The 15,642-nt window shown below is 43.0% G+C and overlaps 1 protein-coding gene across 2 annotated transcripts in view; it reads left to right on the plus strand.

Moving 5' to 3' along the window:
- Positions 1-13,233, plus strand: part of frem2a (FRAS1 related extracellular matrix 2a) — a 39,296-nt gene extending 26,063 nt beyond the window's left edge. Inside the window, exons 7-24 of one of the 2 annotated variants that reach the window (XM_030792781.1) lie at positions 1,900-2,049; positions 2,654-2,863; positions 3,107-3,304; positions 3,407-3,571; positions 3,844-4,026; positions 4,217-4,347; positions 4,500-4,658; positions 5,533-5,836; positions 6,200-6,331; positions 6,920-7,251; positions 8,751-8,947; positions 9,345-9,454; positions 9,821-9,948; positions 11,469-11,603; positions 11,890-12,016; positions 12,122-12,309; positions 12,438-12,584; positions 12,727-13,233. In XM_030792781.1, the coding sequence (XP_030648641.1) occupies positions 1,900-2,049; positions 2,654-2,863; positions 3,107-3,304; positions 3,407-3,571; positions 3,844-4,026; positions 4,217-4,347; positions 4,500-4,658; positions 5,533-5,836; positions 6,200-6,331; positions 6,920-7,251; positions 8,751-8,947; positions 9,345-9,454; positions 9,821-9,948; positions 11,469-11,603; positions 11,890-12,016; positions 12,122-12,309; positions 12,438-12,584; positions 12,727-13,233 (3,503 nt within the window). The remainder of the gene's footprint in view (positions 1-1,899; positions 2,050-2,653; positions 2,864-3,106; positions 3,305-3,406; positions 3,572-3,843; positions 4,027-4,216; positions 4,348-4,499; positions 4,659-5,532; positions 5,837-6,199; positions 6,332-6,919; positions 7,252-8,750; positions 8,948-9,344; positions 9,455-9,820; positions 9,949-11,468; positions 11,604-11,889; positions 12,017-12,121; positions 12,310-12,437; positions 12,585-12,726) is intronic. The other variant, XM_030792782.1, reaches the window with a different exon arrangement.
- Positions 13,234-15,642: the final 2,409 nt, after the last annotated feature.

Below are 15,642 nucleotides of genomic sequence, written 5' to 3' on the forward strand. Positions count from 1 at the left end.
TAGGGCCTTTTTAGTTCCTTTCTCTCTCTCTCTTTCTCTCTCTCTCTCTCTCTCTCTCTCTCTCTCTCTCTCTCTCTCTTTCCCTCTCTGCCTTTCCTCTCTATTTTAGTGAGATGTGTATAGAGCTGTCAAAAAAAGGCACCTGTCTGACTGCAAAGTCTCAGACAAACAAACTTGTAAGTTTTAAACTCAGTGTTAGAAAATATAGCCTCTTTTATATTTCAGATCAAACATTAGCAAGGCTGTCGATCCCTTGCCTGAGAGAAGCATTTCCAAAATAGAAACAAAAGACGTTAGCCGCTGCAGCGGCACAATGTACATTCATCAGAGAAATCATGCACGGCGCCCTGGTAATTATAACGTTTGGCGAAATGCTTTTTTTTTTTTTTTTTTTTTTATCTCCCCGCCGTTTTCTCTCCTTGTTGCTGATGACGAGGGCGATTTTAATATGAATTTCACTTAGGGTGAACACTCCACGCTATTTGTTCACGGGCATAAAAATACATTTGCGTGTGCACCAACTGAAGATTACAATTGGTTTTTTTTTTAATACTCAGTCAGGAAGCAACACTTCAGATCGTAAAGCGCAAACATTTGTCATTTTGAGTGTCTCTCTGCGCCCTCTTCGGTTTAGTTCCGTTGTTTTTAGATGTACTCGTCGGAAAAGGGCGGCCCACCAGGCTTTGTGTTCTATGCTTGACAGAAAAGGATGTGGGAAGCAGACCTGTTCTAAATTCTTATCTGCTCCATTTAAATCGTTGGTCCTTTCGCAGTGTTCCTGACTGTTTCCTTTCCTTGAGGTCTCGGTCTCTTGGCGTCTAATCTCATTTTACAACACTGGAGAAAGTAGCATTAAGTCCCTGTAAGCCATTCATTTGATGTCTGATTGGTGTTGCCCCAGTATGTTTAATCCTTTTAAGGTGTTGGCGACTTTACTAGAAAAGCACATAAGATAAAAGAGTTATGTAAGAGTGTTAGGAGAGGGCCAAAACTTTCAGATATGAACAGCGTCACCTTAACCACGGTCTAACTGGTCGCCAGTCATTGCTCATCATTCCAAAGGAAACGTAATTGAAAACAAAGCTCATGTCACTTTCTTACCAAACCACTGGGCAAAACAAGATGTGTTGTGCTATACCATTATGCCAGTTTAACTTTTCTGATTTGATCCTACCAGCTGCTCCCTAGTTTAAATTTCAGTTTCACTTATTTCCTAACGGATGCATCTCAAAACCAACGGAAACTGTTTATTATGACTAAATATTTGTCTTATTGGTTTTTTTTTTTTATTCTTTCCAACCTCAATAAATCTTTCCAAATGCAAAGATAACAAAGCAGGTTGGTGAAGTCTCTCAACGTCAGAGGGAAATAGACGTCCCGGTGCAGTCTTCAATAGGCAAAATCCATTTGTGTGTGAGACTGTGGCCCTAAGACGTCTCGCATACGGTTTGAGTTTTCCCTCAGCGGTGAGGTTATTGGTTTTATTCATTCAGAGCGTGATATCTGTGGAACGTGTTATGCAAAAGCACTTAGAGCCCCTGCCTCCGAATCCTCCTCGTAGGCAGAGAGCGGCAGACGGCCGCAGTCACAGAGCGAGCGGGCAACCGTACGTTCCCCTGTTGTCATGGAAACCACCGACTGAGAGACTCTACCCTTCAAACCGGGACACAGCTTACGGGTTAGGGTAGGCTTAGGTGAAACAGCACAGGAGCCCTCTCCTGTGTTACCAACACATTCATGAAAAGACATTTTCAGGTTGTGAGACTGGAGGTCAGTGAAGCAGAGTGCTCCTGCAGTCTGTGGTCATAGGGGTTTTTCAATAACTAATCAAAGTCTGAGGTCTGCCAGTTGTTTACATTCCCCAATCAATTTGGTTTGGGTTCTCTTGTCGTTCCTCAGCTCCTGTGTTCTATTTCGGAGAGTCGGAATACCACGTGGACGAGAGTGCTGGACACGTAGAGGTGAAAGTTTGGAGGACGGGCACGGACCTCTCCAAAACTGCCACGGTGACCGTGCGCTCCCGCAAGACAGACCCTTTGTCTGCTGAAGGTACCACATTCCTTAAACTTCCCCATTAATTACAGTCACAGCCTGTTTCTGTAATATTTATAGAACATTCTGGCACAGCAGACTTTGTCGTACATCTGTGTTCTTTTTTTTTTCATATTCAGTGCCAGCCATTTTTTTTTCTTTTTAACTCCTCTAATTAGCTTTTTAAACCCTATTTATGCATTTCCAAATTGGCTCCGAGTTAAAACTATCATCCATGTAAGAAGATAGTAACATATTAATTATAAGAAGGCACTAACATATTCCACAAGTCCACAAGCAAAAGGTAGGTTACTGTCCTTGGTCTGCATAACAAAGCCTCAGAACAACAAGCATGAGGTGTGGAAGATGGTAAAAGGTTCTGAGCTGAGTTAGAAATCCTTTGACATTATCCAAACCTTCCTTATCTCGGAGAAGAAAGCTGAATTTTTTTTTTTTTTTTTTTTTAGTATAAGTTGAGTTCTGATCCCTGAAAAGAGCAACCACAGCAGTCTTTCCAAAAAAAGAAGATTAAACTGTAGAGAGGATTCAGTTCTTCTGGCTGTAAATTTAGCTTGGCTTTTCTATCACCTCACCGTTCTGGCTCTTTGCTTGTCTGTGCTAGCTGGCGTGGACTACGTCGGAATCAGTCAAAACCTGGACTTCGCCCCCGGCGTCAACATGCAGACGTTCCGGGTCACCATCCTGGATGATTTGGGCCAGCCGTCTCTGGAAGGGACGGAGAAGTTTGAGCTGGTCCTTCGGATGCCCTCGAACGGCATTCTCGGAGAGCCGGGAAAGGCCACTGTCTTCATTAACGATTCCATCTCAGATTGTGAGTGAACTTTAAAAGGGCCGCGACTTGGGATAACATGTTGAATATTTCAGTCAACCACAGACTAATATTCTTCCCCTAAAGTATATTACTCTTTCTCTGTCACTCACTTTCATGCAGAATAAGTGAGCAAGCTGTAGCATACTGGTAGTTCTTAATGCAAAGAGGGATTTGGTCTATAATGCGTTGGTAATTAGCTCTCCATTCATTTGTATTCTGACTGTTGAGCATGTTATCCTCCAGTGCCAAAGGTGCAGTTTAAACAGGCTGAGCTGTCAGGGGAAGAAAGCCAGGGTCACATCACTGCCATAGTGCACCGCAGCGGGGACATCAGTCACAAATCCAGTGTGCGCTGCTACACTCGACAGGGCTCCGCCCAGGTGGCCGTCGACTTTGACGAGCGACCGAACACCGACGGCTCCGTCGTCACCTTCTCACCTGGTAATCAGTCTGATTGGACGGGGTTTGGGAGCGTACGCCAAAAAAAAAAAAAGTGTGTATGTTGTTGAAGTTACGATGATATTTTTTGTTGCTTGTTGCTAGGGGAGACAGAGAAGCCTTGTGTCCTGAAGCTGGTTGATGACAAGATTCATGAGGAAGAGGAAGAGTTGAGGCTGGTGCTGGGGAATGCTAAGAGCGAGTCGCCATTTGGCGCAGCCATAGGACGCCAGAACGAAATTCTCATTAAGATAAAAGATGACACAGACAGTAAGAGCTCATTTAACATCCCCCCACCCCCCCCCCCCCACCCCCCCCGCATTAACTACCTTTGTGCAGTGTCTTTTCGAGCTCTGTAATTAGATGAATTGATTATTAATAAATTGCTTGTCCACGCTGTTTTGTTGGGGGTTTTTTTTGGTTTGTTTGGTTGGTTGGTTTTTTTTTTTTGACTGTGCACTGCTGGCTAAATTGCTCCGGAGTTACAGTAGCAATAACCTCTGTTCCTCAACGACTGAACCTAATCTGACCTGCTCTTTTAGAACCTGTTATTAAGTTTACGGAGATCAAGTTCAGCGTGAGTGAACCAAAGGAGTCTGGACAGGTGTCAGTGGTGAGGATCCCAGTGCAGAGGCAAGGGGACGTGTCTAAAGTGTCTGTTGTTCGAGTGCACACCAAGGATGGCTCAGCCAGATCAGGAGAGGACTACAATCCTATTTCTGAAGGTAGGGAGTGTATACAGTAGCATACTGAATCGGTACCATACTGAATCAGAAATGTGAACAACAAAAAAAAAAACCCTAGCGCTATTTTCCTTTGAATTACTGTTATTTGTGAGCAAATCTGAACTGGAAGATTGTTTCTTTTGATTATGAAATAGCATGTAGTTAAAACAAAACTTACGTTTGTGCATAGATATTGAGTTTAAGGAGGGCGACACGGAACACGTGATAGAAGTGGAAGTCTTGTTTGACGGAGTACGAGAAATGAGAGAGGCCTTCACAGTCCATTTGAAGCCTGATGAGAACATGGTGGCCGAGATCCAGGTGAGAGATCCCTCTCTTTTATTCATGACTAAACGCTTTGAAGTGAAACATATTGATGTGTGTTGAATATCTTCCGCTGAATGTCCTTCCGACTCCAATTTCCATCAGACATAAATTGATAAGGATTAACGTTATGTTCTCTTGACTGACAGATGACCAAAGCCATTGTGTATATTGAGGAAACCAACAGTATGGCTGATGTCACGTTCCCCTCGTTGCCTCATGTTGTGTCTCTGTTACACTACGATGATGTGGCCAGGACCAAAGCCAACGCCCACCCACCTGCAGGCTACCCTGTCGTCTGCGTCACGGTATGCCAATCAGCTGCCATCTTCTATTGACAAACAACCGTGACTTTGACCCGGTTGTAATGACCTGCTGTTGAGGTATACCTTTTTAAAAAGACTGGCTTGTTCCTCGCAAGGATAAGTTTAACGTCTTAAATTCATTTCTATGTGCTCCTGAAATGAGAGACAGACTCTGATAAATGAAGAATTTAAAAATATCTGAGAATTTGATTAGCTTTTGTGAAGGGACTGGAGGAAATTTCACAATCAAACACAGCTCTGACGTATTGAAGGGTTTGATACAAATATACTATTCAGTTGAATTCAAGTCTTATTATGGATATCTGTTAGTTGGAGAGCTATTTTAGACTCGTGAAGGTTTATTCATCTACTAAAGCCGAGGAGAGAAGGCAAGAGCATCGATTGTCCAACACAATGTGTGAAAAATAGGAAGATGAAAAGGTCTACACTTAACTGCTTGAGGCTAATTTCTGCTTCAGGACTGAAGTATCCCACACCCTTAAATTATTTATGGACTCAGCAACAACTTGTATTGTCTCTCTGGCTTTTCACACACTGAGTGCCTCCCCACTTTGATGAGTTCTTCTTTTCTGCCAGCCGGTTACAGCTGAGTGACACAAATTATGGTGTCTGTGACACGCAAATTCAGCACAAACCTATTCATATACATGTCTGTTCTCATCGTCTGAAATTTTTATGTGCCTTTAACGTGGATTTGTGTGTAATAAAAATAGTTTTGAGTTTTCAGGTGTTCAGTCACACAGAAAGGAACCGAAAAAAAAAAAAAAAAACCCAAACATAAAAGGCTTTTCGTCTTATTGTTTTTTCTTTTCTCTTTTTTCCCGGTCTTTGCTTTCTTGATCGGGCGCTCTTTCAGGCCTGCAACCCGAAATATCCTGACTATGACAAGACGGGTTCCATCTGCGTGAGCGAACACATTAACAACACCCTGACCCGTTACCGCTGGCTCATCAGCGCCCCCAGCGGGCCGGACGGCGTCACCAGCCCCATGCGCGAGGTGGACTTCGACACCTTCTTCACCTCCACCAAGACGATCACCCTGGATTCCGTGTACTTCCAGGCCGGCTCCCGGGTCCAGTGCGCTGCCCGGGCGGTCAACTCCGACGGAGACGAGGGCTTGGAGCTTAGCAGCCCTATAGTGTCGATCAGCGCGGAGGAGGGTGAGAGTGCTGTTCCACTTCTAGTCTCAGCTGTGTAAAAGCTATTCTTACATCACTGGTAGATATGGCTTTCATAAGAGCACTGCACTCAGCAGCTGTTCTGTGAGTTGGATTCAACACAAACAGATGCAAATGGGTATGAGGAAATTGGTCTTTGATGTCTGTGCTAATGAACGCTCCCTCCTAAAATTCACGCGTCGGCAGCCGCTATGTTCACCCGTGAACTGACGGTGAAGCAAAACCGCCGTGAAACCATCTATCCATTTTTAGATGTGTGCGTTTGTTTCAGAAGCTCTGTGACTCTTTTCTGAGTGGTGATATGGTGCGGTAATAACGATGTGCTCTTATGTACTTTTTGGACAGGGATGTGCCAACCTCGTAAAGCGGGAACAGTTGGCGCCGAGCCTTTCTCTGCCAAGCTGCGTTACACAGGCTCTGAAGATCCTGAACATGCCAACCTTGTTAAGCTTACTGTCACCATGCCCCATATCGACGGTGAGCAAATTTAATACCCCTCTCCCTGACTCAGCCCGGCTTTCCCCGTACAGCCTGTCAGACGATATTTCACTGCTTACCTGGAGGCAAAATGGAGATTATAATTTCCCTGTAAGGAAATGCTAGTACTATCCGACTGGTTGTGTTTTTTCAAAGGAACTACAGGTCTGCATGTGAACAAATATCTAGACAGACAGACATAGATGGATAGATAGATAGATAGATAGATAGATAGATAGATAGATAGATAGATAGATAGATAGATAGACAGATAGACAGACAGATGGATAGATAGATAACACAAATACATATATGAGGAAAGATTTCACAAAGATATATATTTTTTGAACATTGATTTCATTCCATGGTTTGAATCACCAGTTACAATGAACTGAACTGCTGTTAACATCAAGTCACTGTTGTCTTAGCGTTAATATCCATCCAGCAGTTATATCCACCTGGAACTCCATTTGCCTGGTATATAACAAATAATGTCATCTCATTAAACACGTTTAATTATAATTATAGCTTCTTCCTCTCCAGCTAAACCATATCCACACCGTGCATACTTCTCTTTCTGTTCTTCAGGCATGCTGCCTGTAGTTTCAACGCGCTCTCTGGCCAACTTCGATCTGACACTGAGTCCCGACGGTACCCGGGTGGGAAACCACCGCTGCTCCAACCTGCTCAATGTCAACGAAGTCACGACACGCCACAGCTTCCTGACGGAGGCGACCCGGAACCCTGAGAACGTTGGGGAGACCTCACCATACCAGTACAGCGTCCCCTTGAGAGGACTCAACACCCTTCGCTTCTACAGGAACCTCAACCTGGAGGCTTGTCTGTGGGAGTTTGTCAGTTACTATGACATGTCTGAACTGCTCACCGACTGTGGGGGGACTATAGGCACAGATGGGCAGGTGAGTAATTGACAAGCAGTTTATATACTACTTACAAAAGCATTCCTCGTTTCTTTAATATCACGGGGTTTTTTTTTTTTTTTTGTTCGTTTTGTTTTGCTTTGTGCACATTTCATTCATCTAATGCAAACAAGACTGTCTCCTTTTACTGAACTGGGAAACGCCAACTCCGTGTCGTGCGCTAACTGAAAACCCGTCATCTATTTCCAGATCCTTCCTAGAGCACCTCTCAGTGTATTTGGAGTTACCCCCTCCTCCGTATAGAAACGCCGTGTACCACACAGATTTTAGCTGATCTGATCTGATCACCTCTGTACTCTAATTTGAGGTACTCTGGTAGAGTAGCTTGGATGCGTACAGACGTTGGATGTGAGTCATACTCTGGTCCTATCCCTGATTTCCTGCAGACGTGATGGCACAGACATTGTTTATGTGCACGGCACAGAGTTCTTCGCTCCCAGCCACTTAACCTTGGGCAATTAAAACGCCCGCTGACGATCAATGTGCACTGAGAGCCCCGGTGACTCGCGCGCTCGAAGATGCTGTACGCTCTGCCAATTTAGCAGCTTTTACGAACACGTTGTTTTTAGAGGAGAGGCAGCCTCTTTCTGTGATGTCCTGCTCCTTTTTTCTCTGTGTGTGGTTTTTCCTTTACCTCTGTCGCTGCTGGTCCTGTCTAAATAGAAGTGTCGGAGAAGTGCCTCTTGTAACCTTTTCCCGCTGAACACACGGCAGAGGATTGCGACTGTTGTGGAAACCTACCCCTTAGCAATTTTCTAGTTCATTTTAAATCAGAGTAGCATCACAGCAACTGGGTTTCTGAAGAGCACTGAACATTAGATTTCTGATTCTGTGTGAATCATGTATTCCGCAATCACTTGTTCTTGAAATGTTTGGTTACGGGTTAAAAATCAATTTTTAAAGTCTTGTTGGATGGGGAATAGCTGAGGATTTTGAAAAGAGATTTGTTTTTGTCTCCGTGTTTTTCGTCGAGCAGGTGTTTGGGTCTTTGTAATTAGTTGAGGCTCATTTTTTATTGCATGGCATTTTGATTATAATTAAGTATGTAAATGAGAGAACATTACATTCAATCAAATACAGATTATGTTCCAAGACAGCTAATCCTGCTCTTTGCCTAAATGTGACTTGTGTAATTCATGAACTTTGTCTTGGCAAATCGCCAGCAGCAGCAGCAGCAGCAGCAGCAGCAGCAGCAAGGACTTGTCAGAAAGAAAACATTGAACACTAGTGACATCTAGTGGATGGCTCATGCCATTGACTTACATTTGACAGATAGCAGTAGAGTTATCACTTCACCGTGGTCACCGTTAATGAGTATAATTTTCGCGTTTTCCAATACCAAAACCAAAAAAAAAAAACCGAGGCCCTGCAACAACTCGTTAACTCCTTTCCAGCGAGGCGTTCTCCATAAACAGGACAGTACGCGCGTTTGCGATTGGACGTACTGACTGACTCATCTCTCTGGTTGCGTTATACAGGTGCTAAACCTGGTGCAGTCGTACGTGACCCTGCGAGTTCCCCTCCACGTCTCGTACGTTTTCCACTCCCCCGTGGGCACCGGCGGGTGGCAGCACTTTGACCTGCAGTCAGAGCTACGCCTAACGTTTGTGTACGACACCGCCATCCTGTGGAAGGACGGCATCGGCAGTCCCCCGCAGGCTGAGCTCCAAGGCAAGTCAAACATTTCAAAGCTCTGCACAGCCTCTCCCACTAAGATTGTAATTAATGTGGGATTTGTTACATTCTCAGATTCAACAAATGATGTCAGCGTAAACAGAATGTTCTTGCAAATCCAAATTATTTAGAAAATGTGAAATAATATGCTTACTGGCAAATCGGTGAAATAATGTGCTCTCTCCTATCAAAGAGACTATAGTGGTGATTAAACCCTTTGAAGGTAATTGCAAAGCTTGAAAAATGCTATTGCTCTGTTGATTTTATAATTAGTGTTGTTGTATGAAGCTAAGGATATGTAATCACTAAAGAGTAAGAAAAATAGAAAATGAAATGAGAGTGGATTTCACACCAGCTGTTGTTGAATTAGATGATGATATGATGGTCTCTTGTTTCTGTGCAGGGGCCCTGTACCCAACCAGCATGCGTATCAATGAGCAGGGAAGGCTTGCTGTAAACTTCCGAACAGAGGCTCGTTTCAGGGGTCTGTTTGTGGCAACGCACCCTGGTAAATTCATTCGATCAAATTATGCTGTTGTACCTTTTACACATAAATCTTACAGTGCTTACATGTTCAGTAGGCCAAAATGTTCTGAAGAATTATGTCAACCACCTCTTGAGATGGATGATTCTTGTCAGATAAGTTTATCACTTTGAGAGTAGGGATGTTTTTATAAAATATTTACTCTACTAAACTAGACATTATATCACCTACTGCTTGTTTTTCCCAGATCACATTCTGGTAGTTCCTTAAATATTCTTAAAGTATTTTTTTAAAATAGCCCCAAAAGCTTTCAACAGAATATGATGTGTTTGTTCATTTTCATTGAATGGGACCTAACTATACTTCCCCACAATCCCTCCCTCCACCCAGCAACTCCTTTATCCTCCATGGTAATGAGTGTGGACCACCCCGTCCTCACCTTTAACCTGAGTCTGGTGAGGAGTGAGCCCACGTATAACCAGCCTGTGCAGCAGTGGACCTTCACATCTGACTTTGCCGTGAGTAGATCCTCCCAGACTAAAGACTGCTCTTAAGAGATGCTTCAAAACCTGAAAAAAAAAACCCATTTTCATACCAGCGCAAGACCAACACCACAGTTATTAAATATCTTGTAGCGCTATTTTGACCCTCTGGATACAGAGGGGCAGTGCCTTGGGTTGTTTAATTTGCTACTAATTTAATATTTCTGAAACCCCGTTCTAATTTTAATCAAGTCGCTTGATTTACAATGTACAAATGGTTTAGAATGGCTAATTACTTATTGTTACTTTACAAATCTACTTTCAGTTGAATAAAACTATGGAGCACATACTCGGGTGCACATAACAGAATTTACCACAACTCTTTATTAAAAGCAACAACAATATTACTGCGAACAAATCAATGTAGCTTGCAATGTATCCTCTCCAATAAATAAATAAATAAATCGATGGATAAATATACAAACACTTAAAGAATTAAACATACAAACAGGCTTCTTAGGTTGTTTAGGAAAAAAAACAAATTTGTTATTCCTGTATTTCGATAGCCTCAGATTAGGTCAACGTAGTTCTGTAGAAGTACAAGCAATTCTGTATGAAAACCATTACAAAACAGTGAGATTTATACTCAAGACTTAACTCGGTGGGCTCAAACACACGCGCACACACACATGCGCTAGCCGACAGACAGAGAGGCAAAACAATCAAACAAATAAAATAACCTCCGTCACAGGCTTGAGTGATGCTTGAGTTTGTAGTGGCCGAAAAACAACGGCCCCTTCGCTCTAACAGAGCAAATATTAAAAACCGTTTATTCACGGGAGCCGACCAGATGGCTTGAGGAGTCTGACTGGTGTGGGAGCGGACAGTGTCGAGGTGGGTCGCAAGTGTCTAAGACATAGGACGAAATCTCCTTTCTCCCACGTATCCAGAGGACCTTAGGGGCTTCTCTGGTCACCTGGAGCGTTACGTGGTCCATCCCCTACCGTCACATGTCACCAGAGGAGTTCAAGAGGAGATCACTAGACCTGACGCACTAAAAAGCTTATATTTGTTACATTTCGTCCAACATATTTCCACGTGTATTGGACGGCAAACACTCATAGCGTCCGTATCTTATCTTGTCTTCCAAAAGTATATCCTAAAACCCTACATTTTTTTTTAAACATTTTTTCCCCTTTTTCTCAAAACTGAGCCTTGTAGTCCACTCCCTCACTCTCCCTGCATCTCCAACTTCCCATTCTCCCACATGTCCCGCTCACTAATCAATCAAGTCACAGGAACAGCTGACGGCTCTCACTCAACTAATTATGAACCATTAAACCAAGCAGGTCAGACTGTGCTCCAAAGAGTAATTATGTACATCATAAAAACTAGTCAGTGCTCACACCATAAAAAACATGAACGGAAACGAACTAGGGGCTAATAAATATTCACCAGGGTTACAATCTTATTTTCCAATCCTTTACATATCGATCTCTTTAAGATGAATTTCTGGTTTTATATCCCCCCGTGGGGCTGTCTGATGTAATACGCAGGTACGGGATTATTCAGGAACCTACACGGTGAAGCTGGTGCCGTGTACAACAGCCATGAACTTGGAATACACTGTACCACCTGTCTGTAATCCCAGGGAGCCTGTTACTTTTGATCTGGACATCCGTTTCCAGCAGGTAACTACTAAACTACTTAACAAAGTCATTCAGCCTTTAAAGTTCCACATGGACTTATCCTAAATGGTGTTTGAAAATGGCTACCTTGTTTGATGTTTTTGTGTTTTGTAAAAGAGGTCAGGTTAAACACTTGTACCTCCTAAAATCCTCATCGTTTAGTAACGTAATATATTCTTTTGCTGTACCGTTACGTATCTTGTCAAATCATACATTTGCTATTACTCATACTATTACTCATTACCCCCCTTGAAGAATTCTATTCAAAATAGAGCCTTTTCCTCCCTAGGTGAGTGACCCTGTGGCTGTGGAATTCAGCCTGAACACTCAGATGTTTCTCCTGTCGAAGAGGGCACTGTGGCTATCGGATGGGTCTCCGAACTTTGGGCAGGAAAGTGACGCTCACTTCTCAGAGGGTAAGTCAACGTGTAGCCCGTTCTGTGTGGACTCCTAAAGTCATGCATGGATCCACTACCATAGTATACCAAGCTCTTTTCGGGAAATGCTTGTTTCTATCCTAGGCGATACGATCTATGGCCGAGTGATGGTTGATCCTGTGCAGAACTTGGGCGATTCCTTTTACTGTAACATTGAAAAGGTGTATTTGTGCACGGGTGCTGACGGTTATGTCCCCAAATACAACCCGACTAAGTTCGAGTTTGGCTGCCTAGCAGACTCCCCTTCCCTGCTCTACAGATTCAAAATCATTGTGAGTATGTTTTCATCAAGAGACAGAGATCCTTTTGCGACACAATGCCTTTTGCCATGCAATGCCCCCATACGTTTTTTATCTGCAGAGATCTCCATACTATAGCATCCCTTTTTACCTCTTTTTAGGATAAAGCTCAGCCAGAGACACAAGCCAAGACTTTTGGTGACATGGGTTTCAATGCTGTCTTGGCTGTGGATGACCCATCAGCAGCCTCTTTAGTGCGCCAGCCGGGATCAGATGGGTTCAGGCTAGACTCAACACCTATGTTCCAGGTCTGATCTCCTGTTAAAATAAAATGTGGCTTTAATAATCTCAGTGAAAAGCTATAGAGGACAATAAAGCAGCACGAAGACACAGTAAATAACATATGGGTACATCCCTCTTCTCCTTCTTCTCCTTCTTCTCCTTCTTCAGGTGGCAGCAGGTAGGGAATGGTACGTTCACACTATTTATACTGTGCGGTCAAAGGACAACGCCAACCGCGGGATTGGCAAGAGAAGTCTGGAGTACCACGCTCTTGTGTCTGGGAACACTATTCCTGTGGAGGTAGGACATCGCCAAAAGAGATCTACCCGAGAGGTGCCCGAGTTGGCCGAGGAAATCGGCTCGGAGAACAACAGGGGCACAAACATCATGCACATTGCGTTGGATCGCTCCCGGCGACGGGCGAGCAGCGAGAACGAGCTACTGGCAGAGAGCGTCGCCCCTCGGGAGGTGAGAGGCGGAAACGGCGACGAGGACGTCGTGACAATCATAGGTTGCCTCGTGGGGTTTCTGATCGTGATCCTTCTTATCGTCGTCGCCGCCCTGGCCGTACACTCTCGGAGGAACGCGGCGAAAGACGCGCCAAAAGTCACGAGCAGCCTGGAGCCTGTCTTAGTGGCACGATTGTGCGATAACAGTGATAGTTCAGAGGTTTGAAGGACTAATGTGATGGCTGCCATAGGGTTTTTTTTTTTTTGTTACCACTTTTAATAATCTCCTTCTTTATTGTTTTTTTTTTTTTTTTTTTAAAGTTTACTTTAACAAGTGCCTCAAACAGGTTTAGTCTTAAGAAGAGATCATGGCCAATGGCCTAGCCCAAAGGAATTCACATACATCCGGACTGAATCAGCCCGAAAAGGTTTTACTTGATAAGCAATGCTTTACCGTCACTTGGTTCATGGTTACAGTCTGTCACTTCTCCAATAGGAGGCACATGGCATATGGAAAATGTTTTTTTTTTCACTTGCTAGAGGAACCTTTATATTTTGCATGACTAAGGGAGAGTTTTGTTGCCTGAAGGTTGGAGATAGGCACACCGACTGCTGTCCACGGGTATTACTAGGAAACTTTTGTATAACACTTCTACTATTTGGTTTATTGACGTACAAATCACTCTTGGTCATAGTAATGTCAGCTGCTTCAGTTTTAGGTACATAATGTGTCAATATTTGAAAAATAGATTAAAATCTGAAGAAGATTTCACACTTATTTTTGTTACTGAAAATACACTGGTTGTTCACTCCAGATGGCAAACTGTGAATGAAGAAACACTTAAAATTACTGTAAACTTTATATTCACCAATTTGTTGTCATGTATTGCTGTATTATCAGGGTTTCCTGTCTGCCATACAATGATTTTTTTTCTCTTGTGCAACTCCAACATTTTATCCACAGGTTTGCTTCTCTTGTTTGTTTTTGTCTTTAACATTTTATATATCAGATCTTGTGAAACGGTTTCAACTTGGATACAATGAGACTGGTCCATGTTGGTTTTGACCAAATGACAGTTTTGACTCATGTGGCGTAACCATGTGTCTACTCATGAGAGCACTGAGACTATGGTAAATGCTTGACCACATTTCACACATATCTCACCATTATTACTCACTACTCACTACTCACTACTCACTACAGTCACTACCTTGTACAACACCAGTGTTCGGATAGTTGTTAATGTTAGTGTTTCAGCTATATGGTTTCCACTGTTATGTGTGCAGATGTTCAGTGAAACAGAACACTCAAGACAGAATAAAATCCTGTGGTAATGTATTAAATCATAAGTCTTTTTTTTTCCCAAAATAATGATTACTTGATATTGAATGGCATTAAATGTTATTTATTCTTTTTTATTTGTCAGTAAGATTATCGCCAAAAAAAAAAGGTTAAACTTTTTCCATATACATCATCATATTTTTCAGCTCACCCTTTTAAAACTCCAGTGTTTTGTCTACAACCTGAACTTACCTGATGCCAAATCTAATTCAGTGACAAACAGTACCTGAATTGACCATTTGTTCCTTTGACACTGCTATTAGGATGTTCTTTAAAAATACATTTGTTTCTATATACGTGTTGGTGTATGTGTCCTATGCAATAAAATATGTGAAACACAAAGAATACATCTATAAATTTTAAATAAATTCATTTTGTGTGTTTTTTTTTTAATCTGTTCTGATTCTTACTTGGATTGTATCGAAGCAAATGAATTACTTCAAAGGAATAGTGCTCTTTTATAGATGGTTCACAACAGGGGTGTCCAAGTCCAGTCCCAGAGGGCTGAACTCCTGCTAGTTATCATATCGACCAACCACTGTGTCTCACTGAAACCTGCTTCTAAGAGTGGGGGAAAACAGCCTCTTATTAAGAAGTGAGAGCAGAAAAAACAGCAGGACTTCAGGCCTTCAGGACTGGACTGGAGGAGCCCTACTTTACTGATAAGGTACAAAGACCACAGAGCTTGCAGAGATGTTGCATTACATTTACATTACATTAAATTGCATTGCAGTACCTTGATGCTAAAATAGGACTGCCTCAGCAGAACATGACATGGCTCACAAAACCAGAGACATCTCACAGATGTAAAAAAAAAAAAAGGATGGCAAGCTGGTTTCCAAGCATGCGGTGGAATCTCTCATTCGGTCTTTCATTCAGGCGTTGTTACATGGTGGTCCATGATTTACATTTGCAGAACTCTTGGAAGCTTCAAAGTTCTGCCATAAGGCACCAAACATTGTGACTCATTGGCAGCCAGCCCAGTAAAATTTTGCCCCCTGCTGCTGTGGAGTTTTAGAACCAGGAAATTATCCACCCCCAACATTGCACATTGTGCTTTGGGAGAAGAGACCGGGGCATCACTAGCTCCCCTTGAATATCCTGTCTATTTTCAGCACTCTTTTTCAGAGAGTGAGACTCACTGAGATCATCTTATCTCATTGAGCAAAATGTACCACCTCCAGATGCTGGGGGAGACCCTTCCTCCCAGGCAGCTTCCAACCATCCACAGACGGCCTGGAGTATGAGGTCTATATGTTGGTCACTACACACCACCTGGGAAACCAGCACCAG

Source organism: Chanos chanos, chromosome 15 (assembly GCF_902362185.1).
Source record: "Chanos chanos chromosome 15, fChaCha1.1, whole genome shotgun sequence".
NCBI classification, from domain to species: domain Eukaryota; kingdom Metazoa; phylum Chordata; class Actinopteri; order Gonorynchiformes; family Chanidae; genus Chanos; species Chanos chanos.